This window comes from Aegilops tauschii, chromosome 2 (genome assembly GCF_002575655.3).
Source record: "Aegilops tauschii subsp. strangulata cultivar AL8/78 chromosome 2, Aet v6.0, whole genome shotgun sequence".
Classification (NCBI taxonomy): domain Eukaryota; kingdom Viridiplantae; phylum Streptophyta; class Magnoliopsida; order Poales; family Poaceae; genus Aegilops; species Aegilops tauschii.
Window position 1 is genome coordinate 534,204,815 of NC_053036.3, and position 13,173 is coordinate 534,217,987.

The window sequence follows — 13,173 nt, forward strand, 5'->3', positions numbered from 1 at the left end:
GTCACAAGGTACTGCGGTGTCGCCTGCGCATCTCTCAGCTATATTTTCTGTCCTTTGTTGTAGTTTTATTTTTTGGACCTTCGTGTTAAGTCTGGCTGGGCTTGCTACCATGTATGATTTGTGCTGCTAGTTGATTACTTTAGTTTCTAGCTGTAGTTTGTATCAGGGGCTTGAAAGACCATGTGGTTTCTGTTAATGGAAAATCAAAGGGGGCGACCCTTCTTTTGATAAAAAAATGAACTTTCTCTATGCAATTAAAAAATAAAATTTCTCTATTCAAACCCAGTTGAGAACAGTATTCATTATAAATCTGAAATAATCTTTTGGTAAAAATGGCTATCGCATTCTGTATCATAGCTAGCGAAACCGAAACAAAATAAATGTCTGAAGTATAATATCTCATGAACGTGGATCAAATTAGGCAAGACAGCTAGAATAAAGGATGATTCAACTTGCAGGAAATTTGAACTTACGACTTACTAGCAGTATAATAAAGTTTACAGACTATCAGCTAGATAAATAGAAGAAACATTTTAGGTTGATTCATTCTTGCTTCCGGACTTCTTTGACCGCCTAGATGGTTTGGCGAGATGCTGGCGCTGACTCTCGAACCCCTTCTGGAAGTTCACCAAGCGCCTGTATACATCATAGGTGGCATACGCGTCCATGGAAGCATAATAGATGTTCTTCAAGGGCAAGGGCGCTTCTGCCCATATATGGTGGTCATCTTCTGTGATAGCATCCTTCATCTTGTTGTAGCTGTGGTGGATGATGGAACCAGCATAGTCAGCCACTCTCCACATATTCTGGATATCCACAAAGTTTTGTACCACCAAACCAACAAGCTTGAGTTTTTTCTCGTCATTGTTGATGTCCACCCCAACAAAGGTGTACTCCTTGTCGAGCAGGAAGGCAGCAAGCAGGCCACAGTGCTCATCAGCAACGCTTATGTGGTACACGAGGACGTAGATGCCAACGCATAACTGGACCACGGCAGCCATCTGTGCTGGACCACGAGGCCAGGTGTACTCCACATCCAGTGCAACTATCTTCTGGTCGTCGTTCCGCAGCCAGTATTTGAATCTGCCAATGCAGTACTCAACACAGCTAGCCTTGTTCGTGTACTTCACAAAAAATTTGGTATTTCCATCTGCCCTAGCAGCATAATCTTTCTCGAACGCCATGCTGAAGGACTGTAATTGATGAAACCAGTATAAGACATGAAGCATGACAATAACATGATAACAATAAGCCGAGATGAATATGACGAAAGATAGTATAGTAATTCTGGCGCTATTGAAAGTTTATGTAAACAAGTGCATGAACAATTTAAACTAAACAAGTACTCCCTCTGTAAAGAAATCACTAAAGTAGTGAACCAAAAGTTGTTATATTTCCTTGCAGAGGGAGTATATGCGAATTAACAATCAAAATTTACGCTCTTGAAATATTTATCTAAACAACTGCATCAACAATCAAGAATAAACATGTATCTATGAATTGTTCATCGGCCATGCAGATGAAACTGTGTGTACAAACTAAAGAAGCAGGAGAAAAACAAGAAATTGACAAGACAACGGACTAGATGTTGCATGCAGATGAATCTGTGTGCAAAATTCTCATAAGGCAACGGACTACATTTTGCAGGCAGATGAATCTGTGCGCACAAAATAAAGAAGCAGGAGAACAAGAAATTGACAAGAAGAAGGCCATCGTATGTGCTGCTACTGGAGAACTACTAACATAATTGACAGGAAGGAGAACTCACCGTTCCAGAAGGCAGATTGTTGGGAGAGTGGGCTACGCAGAGGAAGAGGGAATGAGAGGACGCAGAGGCAGAGGAACCGTTTTTGGAGAGTCGTGGCAGTGAGGACGAAGCGCCCTCGCGCATGCCCGTCCTAAATAATTGGGACGGGGCTCGTCGCGGCTGTTGGAGTCCTAGCTTCCTTTCTCATGTTCACATTTAAAATGGGCTCATCACATTATAATAGGCCCGTATAAGAAAGCACAAGAAGCCCAAACGCTTCACGGTTGAGATTACTGATCTAAACTTGCTAAAAATTTCTCAAAATAAAAAAATAGCTAAAAAAACATTACGTGATCTAAAACTACCTCTTCGTGAGATCCCAATTTCCCAATATTTCCTTGTGGTCGGTTGTTAGAGAATCCCCTACAAATAAACATTACGTGATCTAAAACTACCTCTTCGTGAGATCCCAAATTCCCAATATTTCCTTGTGATCGGTTGTTAGAGAATCCCCTATAAATACGAAGCTTTTCACGGCATAGATCGCATACTTCCACCCCATGCCTCCCATATCTAGCCTTCCATGACTACACCGAATTACCACCCCACGCCGCCCAAAGTAGCTCCCAGGTCGGTGAAGCCGACGGAGCTGTCATCTTCGAAGCCTGCGTCGGCGAATCCTGAGATGAAAGAGAAGGGCACGTCAGAGAAGCCGACAAAAGAGAAGGGCACGTCGGAGAAGCCGGCGAAGCAAAATATGAAAGCGAACGGCAATGGAGCCGGTCGCCATCGAGAGAATCCTCCGGTAGCGATCGAGATCCTTGTATTCTGTATATTCCCTCCTTCCCAAGCCTGCATGCAATCCCATTGTTTATGGCGCACTTCCTTTTTGATCTCGTTTAGTTACAGCCATAACGAACTATCCCTATTTTACCGAAGGGAGATGGGTGTGTCTAGAAAGAAAAGAAAAAAGGACAAAAAAAGGCTTCCACGAATCTTAGCATGAAATCAATGACATAGGACTTAGATAAGAAATACTTAGAGCACATCTAGATGTGCTTTAGCAAAAATTAAGGGAGATCGTGGATGCCTTCAGTTTTTAGTCGTGAATGCCTCTCTCTGTAATGAAACTTGCGCTAATTTTCATGCTGGAAAGTTCTACGTGCAACGATATGGAAAGGAAGGACTAGTAATTTAACTTTGTTTAAAACCAGCAACCGAATCAACAAAATAATCGTAGTACTCCTAAATGCTTGATCAAATATGCAGTAGATAGAATACAAAATAGTTTTGTACGTAAGTTGCACGCCTCACTTATTTGGCACGTCTCAGTCTGATGGGAACAAAGGAGTGTGCTCTTGAATGCTTGCAATGGAACTGCTACATTCCTTTTTTGAGATTATCTATAAACTATTGATCTTCTGATCATGTATGCAATTATTTTCATAAGCGTGATGCCTGAAACTTTAGTAGTGTACATAGACCAAAGTCTGATCTTTCTACTAAAAATCTGTACTATCATCAGTCAATTTGCCGACAGAGATAGCTTGTTTTTCTATGTCTGGTGTTCATTATATGGCCTAGAAGCTCTATGATTTCATGCAGTACTATAGAGCACAATTTTGATATTGGCATAGATTACATCTAGTCGGTTCTATGCGTGTTTAAATGATACCATACAGAATCTAATCACACTATTTGTACATTCAGGGAACTCAGGTTGCTTCATTGCTGCAATACGAGAAGTTCATAAAAGAATTAAACGCACAGCAACTGACGTACATCAAGTTGATTGGACCGGGTGAACTTCTCAAGACTCCTGGCATGAGAATGAGACGTCTACTGTGCCAGGCCGTCGCTTATTCATATAATGCAGAGCAGGATGCCTTTATAATTAATGGGAGACCATGTAGGATCACACTAAAAGATGTGGAGCATATAACAGGCCTACCCTGCATGGGGAAGAATCACGTCTCTTCAAATCACAACGATACTTTGGAGTTGTGGAAGGAACTGAAAGACCCCAATGACACAAAAGTAACTTTGAAAGAATTTCTAGCCAAGATGAAAGGCAACAGCACACCTAATTTTGTCAGGCCATTTGTCTTGTACACCATAGGCAGATATGTATGCCCGACAACACAACAGTATGTGGACAACAGATACCTTGGGACTGTTAGAAACGTTGAGACAATAAAGAGCACCAATTTTGGATAGCTTACACTTGACCATCTTATGGCTAGCGTCAGGAAATTTGTAAATGGTGGAGCAAATCTGGAGGGCAACCTACCATTGCTGCAAGTAATACAATCATTACTAACATACCATACATTTAATTTTATGGAAAATTTTCTAAGCTGTTTTTGTTGTAATGCAGACGTGGTACTACGAGAAGTGGAGGGTGCACCAATTGGACTCTACCATCTCGTATGCATCAAGGTTAAGGCCGCTGGTCCAAAACTGGAGTGACGAGAAGGCACAGAAGGTTGACAACATAATCAACAAAAATTATATAGGGGTTGGAGAGGTAAAGTGTTAGTACTGTGTGCCTGGATTATCTACCACATGTTTTGAATGATACTAACGACACTAACATGCAGTATGTCGATGACCTGCTGCGGCCTTTCAATCCGCCACCAGTTGGGATGCCGGTCAAACCAAAGATTGACGGTCAGGTAAATGATGAACATCAGGCACAAATATATATTGTAACTTTGCAAGTACAATTGAAGTCATATGCTTCTAACTGCTTGTAATTTGCAGGATAAGGCACTCATGGGCCGTGTATTGGCTGATTTGAAAGAAGTTGCCTCCATTGTGCGAGAGGCCAGTGCACAACAATTTGATAGGATGTGCACCCTTGGAAAAAATGGACGAGTGCCTTAGGCGTACACTTGCGAACGGCACACGCACGGATGACCTCATCACATAATTCAATGTAAGTATACCATTATGAGTTTTTATAAATAATTTTAGTATCAATACTCTCCACACTAACACATTTTTTTAAAGAACCACCGCTATGGAATATTTGATGCTGATCGCCCAGGAGTAGAGGACATACAGCTATCTGACCTGGGAGTACCTGCGGACCCAATGGAGGTCCCAGGAGAGAATACTACTCGCCAACAAAAACAAAAAGATGACACGGAAGTCATTGCCAAAGGCATTTCTGCTAAGGGAATACAAAAAGATAACATGGATGCCCCCATGAAGAACGTAGCTGAAGATTTGCAGCCTGCTCCTAGTTTGCAATCGCGAAAGCATTCAAAAACCACCACAAGCCTTGAAGCTTTCATGGTGATACACATTTCACATCTAACTGATTTTGTTTAAGTTAATGCAGATTTGTAGCTAACATATGATCTTCCACGTTCAGGATGAAGAAGACAGAGATGTTGTTGCAGCTTGCAAGGAGAGTCTCAAGAATGTTTCACAACTTTATAAAGAGCTGGATGCTTCGCAGGGTGCTGCGAGTTTGAATTCGCGAAAGCATTCCAAAGCCACCACAAGCCTTGAAGCTTTCCTGGTGATGCACATTTTACAGTTAACTGGTTTTGTTTTTTTATTTCGCGTAGATTGCAAGCTAACAAGTGCTTTATTTCGAATCACAGGATCCTCTGAATTTGAGGCACAATGAGAATGTGCGAAAGGCTGAAGAAAGAAGAAATCAAGATGATGAAGATGTCAGTATTGAGGTGGGGGAGAGGCAGGTACCAAAAGCAAACACCGGTCTGCCAAGGCTAAGGGAATAAGGGAGCCGGAAGAGCCCCATGTCTTCCCAGTTGATGAGGACAACTATGATGATTCTTTAGCAAAGCAGCGACAAGATAGTGTGGTTGATTCCATGCTACCAACTCATGCGAGCATCCGGAAAAGAGTGGCATCTTCGTTATTGTGCAATGAAGATTATGTTCTGTATGATAGTGATAAGAAGAGAAAGAAAAACAGGACTCCATCGGAGTCTATCAACGATTCCAAGGACACAAAGAATACAAAGAGGAAAAACCGTGAAAGCAATTTAAAAGATACAGACACAGGTGCTTCAAGGCTGGAGACCGACCTTGACAAGTTTTGACAGAATTACGTGGCCGAAATTGTCAACACCTCAGATCTTGATAAAAAATAGGTGGTAATTGATGACATTGTTCTGCTACAGAAGCATTTGCAATGCCTCACCATGACAGATGGAGTTTTAGATGACAAATGGTTGGGTGACGAAGTAAGATATTTGCCAAATTATTTTATCAATTTTCTTTTGCACAGTACAATTAACTTGAATTTTGTTTTAGTTGGTAGATGCTGTGATTCAGATCATGCGTCATGATCATCCTAAGGACATAAGGGACGGGCAACTGGTTTACATTGAGAGGGTGGCCGGCGTCACTATGCTCGAAAGAGATGGTAAGGTAGAGAACTGTCACGAGGCCGCTTTGGCGGGCAGTATGGAACAACAAAAGGAGACAACTACCTCAGACATGATCTGGTACCATCTAACCATGACATAAACACATTTATTTTTGTAATTATTATGCATGTTGATGTAATCATCTTTGCTGTCCAGGTTTTTCTACCTACGAACATGGCGAACACCCACTGGTTCCTTGTGGTCGTAAACCCCAGAAGGAGGGAGATTCAGATTCTTGATTCACTTTTCAGCTATGTAGTAACACAAGTGGTTCACGTGGTGAGATTTTAAACGTCTTTCAATATAACACAGGATTTAGCATCATACCTAACCATGAACCGTGAGCAACTTCTCATACCATGGACTTTGGCAGATACGTGGGGTGGAAGCACATCTGAGAGCATCACTGCGAATCAATGGACCACAAAGCCATGCATGGCAAGACATTAACGTGACCCAATGGACAGTAAAGCATGTTCCTGTGCCAAGACAAGATGACAAGTCAGTCAACAGTATTAGCTTCTAAATATATTTTTCATTGTTAATACGTGAAATGCTGCTAACAGAATTAATTGTTGTAGTTCTTCTTGTGCACTCTACATGCTGAAGAACATCGAATTCTTTACGGGAGAAGATCTTACGCTGCCTTATGACCAAGTACGTAGAGTAACACCTAAAATTCTGTCAATTTTGTAAACATATGGAACGATACTAACATATCCTCCCATGCAGGCATACATTGACAATTATAGAAGAGAGCTGCCTGTTGTCCTTCTTAATTCGCCCTACAACAAATTGAAGTCCATGAAAAGCCTGAAGAAGTACAATGCTAGCCTATCGGATGCAGCTGCGATTGAAGATCATGAAGATGCAAGCAGTTAATCCAGCAGTGGTTGATTCTTAGATCTGGAGTGTACACTTGGTCATGAAGCGGTAGAGTAGGGTGTGGTTTGGTTTTAGTCCCGAAGAAGGTTTCCTAGCCATGTTCTTAGTCCAGTGCGGATTAATCAAGTTGTAATATTTCACAGTACTGGTTCCAAATACTATTCTTGAAATAAATTTGGTCTGCATGGGAGACGCTGAAACATATATTTGCTTTTTACAACCAAAACTTTTGAAGCTTAGGAAGGTTAACTGAATTCTTAAATTTATATTTAAGTTTCGTCGGAGTCTGGACAAGATTCAGAACAGTTACATCGCTAGTTAGAAGTTTCAGAATTTTTTTAACATCGCTAGTTAGAAGTTTCAGAATTTTTTTAACATCGCTAGTTAGAAGTTTCAGAAAAATTTCAGCGAGTGCTGAATATTTTGGCCGAAATTCAGTGAGGCTGAAATATTTTGGCTGAAAGGCAAATATTGCAGTGAGTGCTGAAATGAATGAAGTTCAGTTATTTCATCGAAATCTCACCGAAGTAAAAACCATGGTGTCGTGCCATCTTGAGCAGCACCAGACATGATTCGGTATTATTAACAAAATTTGGTCTCACATATACAAGGAAAAAAGGTATGAGCATGAGCATGCAAGATTGGATGGGCAATAAAATAGCTTCACAAGAGAGTAAAATACTTCACATGTGAAGACTCAATCCTAGTTGACTTTAGAACCAGTTTTCATCCTAAAAGAGGTCCAATGAACTACTTATAACCAATAATAAAAGCGGTCCAGTTCTTTTGGATGATTTTCAAAGAAACGGGAATGATATCTTTTTGATGATCGTGATTCTCAGGAGACCTACGTGTTGTTACGCAACTTACCTTGTTTTTTTTAAACCATAACTTACCTTTGCTAAACTCTCCACGCCCCCCGTAATATTCAACCAGGTGGGTCCCCTCCCTTGATTTCCTCCAACCAAAGAAATCTATACGTACATATATGCCCGGGTTGTTACGATCCCTATAAATAGGGATCCTTTGAAACCTCGTAGATCATAGTTCGTCCTTCTGCGCCGCCCAAACCAGCAAGACAGAAGGACGGAGCAACCCAGGAATCCAGCAAGACCGAACGACGGAGCCAAACATGAATCCTCTAGTAACTACCCACGATCTCAGCCGCTGCTATTTTTCGTGCCACGATATTCCTCCCATGATCTCTTGCTGCAACCCCACTCGTTGTTTGCATATTCATGTAACTCAGCACGTTTTTAAACAAATTAAGTTGGGGGCATTAGGGGAGGGCGCTAGGATTTGTTTCCTACCAGATTGGCAGTTCATTGATTAATTCCAGGCTAAATCTTAGCGTCTGGTCTTGTCGATGCCAATTAGTGCAGCGGGCGCTTGCCTTCTTTTTTCCTTCCGCACGAGTTATGGAAGGCATCGATGGCCCATGTTTTAATTCCATACTACTGACCATGATTAGCGCCTAGAGTTGAGGAGACCACGGTTAGATAGTTTTTTATTTATTTTCCAATCTTTATTTTATTTCAAATAAGTTCCTTGCAATGGAGATTACCTTAGATGACCGTTCAAATGTAACCAAGCTGAATCACATGATAGTATTTGCACATACATGGAACTCAACATGCTTGTACCTCATGCAGTAGCGTAGAGCACAATTTTTATGTTGGTATATATAAGATGTATTCGTCTGTATGAGTGTTTAAATTGTATACCATGCTGAATCTAATCACACTTGCACATCTATTGAACCCAGGATGCTTCTTTGCCGCCATATGAGGAGTTCATAAACGGATTAAACACGCAGCAAAGGATGTACATCCAGTTGATAGGACTGGGTGGACTTCTCAAGACACCTAGAATCAAAATTAGACGTGTACTGTGTCTGGCCATCAATAATTCATATGACGCAGAGCAGAATGCCTTTATCATCAATGGGATACCATGTAGGATCACACTAGAAGATGTAGCACATATAACAGGCATGCCCTGCCATGGGAAGAAGCACGTCCCTTCAAATCTTGATGATAATATGGAGTTGTGGAAGAAATTGAAAGACCGTAATGACACCAAAATAACTTTCAAAGGATTGCTAGCCAAGATGAAAGTCGACAGCACACCAAATTTTGTCAGGCCATTTGTCTTGTACACCATAGGCAAATATGTATGCCGAACAAAAGAGGAGTATGTGGATAACAAATATATTGGGATTGTTAGAAACGTTGAGACAATAAAGGGCACAAATCTTGGATAGCTAACGCTTGACTATCTTATGGATAGCGTGAAGAATTTTGTAAATGGTGAGGCAATTCTGGAGGGGAATCTACCACTGCTGCAGGTAATTCGTAGTAGTACAACTATCAGTTACCTAACATACATTACATAATGTACGAGAATGTTTGTGAACTGCTTTTGTTATCATGCAGACATGGTACTACGAGAAGTTCAGAGTGCATCAATTGGACTCTAGCATCTCGTATGAATCAAGGTTAAGGCCACTGATCCAGAACTAGAGCAAGGAGAAGGCAAAAAAGGTTGACAATATAATCCAGAATAATTATCTGGGAGTTGGAGAGGTAAAATGTCAGCACATTGCCTGGATTATGTAACATATATTTTTTCTAAATCATACTAACGACACTAAACTGCAGTATGTTGAGGACGTGATGAGGCCTTTCATTCCAGCACGAGATGGTACGCTGGCCAAACCGAAGACTGGCGCTCAGGTAAATGAGTTACATCAGGCACAAATATATATTGTAACATTCCAACTAGTATGAAGTTATATGATTCTAACTGTTTCAAAGTCTCAGATTAAGGTACTCGTCGGACATGTATTGACTGATTTGCAAGAAGTTGCCTCCCTCGTGCGGGAGGCCGGTGCAGAACAAGTCTATAGGATGTGCACCCTTGAAAAGAAAATGGATGAGTGCCTTAGGCGTACCCGTACAAATGGCAAGCTCATGGAGGACCTCACAAAAGAATTGAACGTAAGCCTAGAATTATGAGATTAGTATATATAATTGGAAATTTACGTGTACAAGTTTTTTTCTAAATTAGTTTACTGTGAAAACACCCTAGACTAACATGTATTTCTTAAAGAAAAAACGCGATGGAATATTTCCAAGAGTGGAGGACATACATCTATCTAACCTCGGGGCACCTTCACACCTAATGGAGGCCTCTGTTGAGAATGCTGAGCAGGCTTCTGACCAGGGGAAACAAAAGGATGTCACGGAGGTCGCTGCTAAGCACGATTGTAAGCAGGGAATAAAAAATGATGACATGGAGACCCCCATGAAGAACCTTGATGAATATTTTGACGTACGCATGCATGTTAACTTAATTATGAAATAATCAATGTTGTTGCAGACATAACATGTGATCTTCCACGTACAGGATGAAGCATTCGAAAGAGCTGCTGTAAAAATCAAAGGATCTCAGTGGTGTTCATAAGCTTTTGAAAGAGGTGGATGATATCCAGGGAGCTCCTAGTTTTGATAAGCAAATGCATTCCAAAGCCACCACAAGCCTTCAAGATTTCCAGGTGATGCACATTTTACCTATAATTGAGCAAGAATCTGCTAAAGGCTAACACGCGGTTTATTTCGTATGACAAAATCCGTTCAACAGACGGAGTAACCAGCACTCTGTGAAGGCTACGGGATCGCGAGATCCTGAAGAGCCCCATGCCATCACAGATGATGACAGCCATGATGAATCCTTTCGAAAGCAGCAAGTAAGTGTGGTTGAATCGACGCCACCAAATCATGGGGGCGAAAAGAAAAGGGTGGTATTGCAATTATTTAAGAATGACGAGTATACTTCGTACGATACTGAGAAGAAGAAAAGGAAAAACAAGACTCCATCAGAGTGTACAAATGATTCGGAGGACACAAACAATAAAAAGAGGAAAATCGGCTCTAGCAACTTAAAAAAGAGGTCAGAAGTTCCTGAGACCCAGAGGGACCAGCTAGGCGTGGTTCGACAGGATTTCGTGGCGTCACTGATCAACACTACAAATCGTGAAAAACAAATGGTCTTAGTTGATGACATTGTCGTGCTATCAAAGCATTTGCAATGCCTCACCCATAAAGATGAAAATGAAGATGGCGTATGGTTGGGTGACGAAGTAAGATAGTATTTCACAAATTAGTTTATGAAGTTTCATTTTTGTATAATACAATTAACTTGATTATTGTTGTAGGTGGTTGATGCTGCGATCCAGCTCATGCGTCATGATGAACCAATTGACACAAGGGACGGCCAACTGGTTTACATTGAGAGGGTGGCCGGCGTCGCTAAGCTCGAAAGAGATGGTAGGATAGAGGAGTGCTACGAGGACGCTTTGGCAGGCATTCCTGGAACAACACAAGGCACCACCTACCTGAAACATGATATGGTATTTTAACCTGACGTAGAACAGATTTTTTTTATTACTATGCACGTTGATCTAATTATCTGTGCACTCTAGGTTTTCCTACCTATGAACAGTTTAAACGTCCACTGGTTCCTTGTGGTCGTAAACCCCAGAAGGAAGGAGATTCAGGTTCTTGATTCACTTTTCCACTGTATGGTACCCAAAGAAGTAAATAACGTGGTGAGAATTTCAACATATTTAATTATAACAAAGGATTCAACATCGTATGTAAGTATTAGTCGTAGGCAACTTCTCATCCCATTGGGCTTGCAGGTACGTGGGATGGAATCACATATGAGAGCAGCGATGCGAGTCAATGGGATAGAAAGCAATGCATGGGAAGACATTAACGTGACGCAATGGCCAGTACGGAATATTAATGTGCCAAAATCCGATGAGACGTCAGTCAACAATATTAGATTTTGTTTTTGTTTTAGATTGTTAATATCTTAAATGTTGATCTAACAACATAAAATGTTGTTGTTCTTGTTGTGCACTGTACATGCCGAAGAACATCGAATTATTTACGGGAGTAAAACTGAGGTTGCAATATGACGAAGTATGTAGAGTAACATCTAAAATTCTGTCATTTCTGAAACGTATGGAACGATACTAACATATCCTCACATGCAGGCCTACATCGACAAATTCAGAAGAGAGCTACCTGTTGTGCTTGTCGATTCACCCTACAACAAAATGCAATACAGGAATAGGTTCAAGCAGTACCATGCTAGGCTATCGGATGCAGCTGCGGTTGAAGACGACGAGGATGCAAGCAGTTAGTCCAGCATTGTGGTTTATTCTTACATTTGGAGTGTACACTTGGCCATAAAGAGATAGAGTAGGGTGTGGTTGGGTTTTAGTCCCCAAGAAGGTTTCCTAGCCGTGTCTTAGTCATTTGCGGATGAGTCAAGTTGTGAAACTTCAATAATATTGGTTACAATACTTTTCTTGAAATAAATTTGGTCTCTACGGGATCTCGTAGAAATCTATATTTGCTTTTTACAACCATGTGACAGTAACAGTGCACGGGCAACCCTAGAAGAATAATGGATTATGACATGTCTATTTTCACACGAGAGAAAAAGCTACGAGCATGAGCATAGCCTCACAACAGAAGAAGAAATACTGCATGAATCAACACGCAATCCCAGAAAACGACACAGTCAATGTCTCGTAGGCAGGCCGCACAGCCAATAAAAGAGAGCATCAGGATAACCAGAGTAAAGCACGTACCATAGGGGGCCTCTGCAGGTGCTGCAACGACCATGGTGTGGCATGGTAGGACGTGCGCTGAATTGAAGGGATCACCTTCAGGAGCACAGTGGGGTGGCCATGGTACATCCATCCTGCCTCAGGGAATCACATAGCATGTTCTGTCATAGCCCTGCAAAACAGAGGAAAGATTACAACTTTTACTAACCTTCTCAAATGTGTGCATGTAACAAATGTTGGACATAACTAAACACGAAAGAATGAAATGCAACATATGAAAGAATCGAATGCTCATTCCTTTCTCTCTGCTTTTTGCGAGGATCATTACTCTCGGCGTAACAAGGCTAAAACATCATAATAAGAATTAACACCAATGTTCAAACGGTGGATATCCCATGTGAATCTAATTTTTCTTATAAAGCATATGCCAAGTCTGTTGATCCCAGTCCAGCAATTTCACAAGAAGAAGCGAGCACCATACATATTGAG

General features: G+C 41.2%; 1 protein-coding gene across 1 annotated transcript; it reads right to left on the minus strand.

The window, feature by feature from the left end:
- Positions 1-533: 533 nt before the first annotated feature.
- Positions 534-1,184, minus strand: LOC109754393 (uncharacterized). Its single transcript, XM_020313305.1, has one exon. It carries the CDS (start codon positions 1,182-1,184, stop codon positions 534-536), a length of 651 nt encoding a protein of 216 aa, XP_020168894.1.
- Between the last annotated feature and the right edge of the window lie 11,989 nt (positions 1,185-13,173).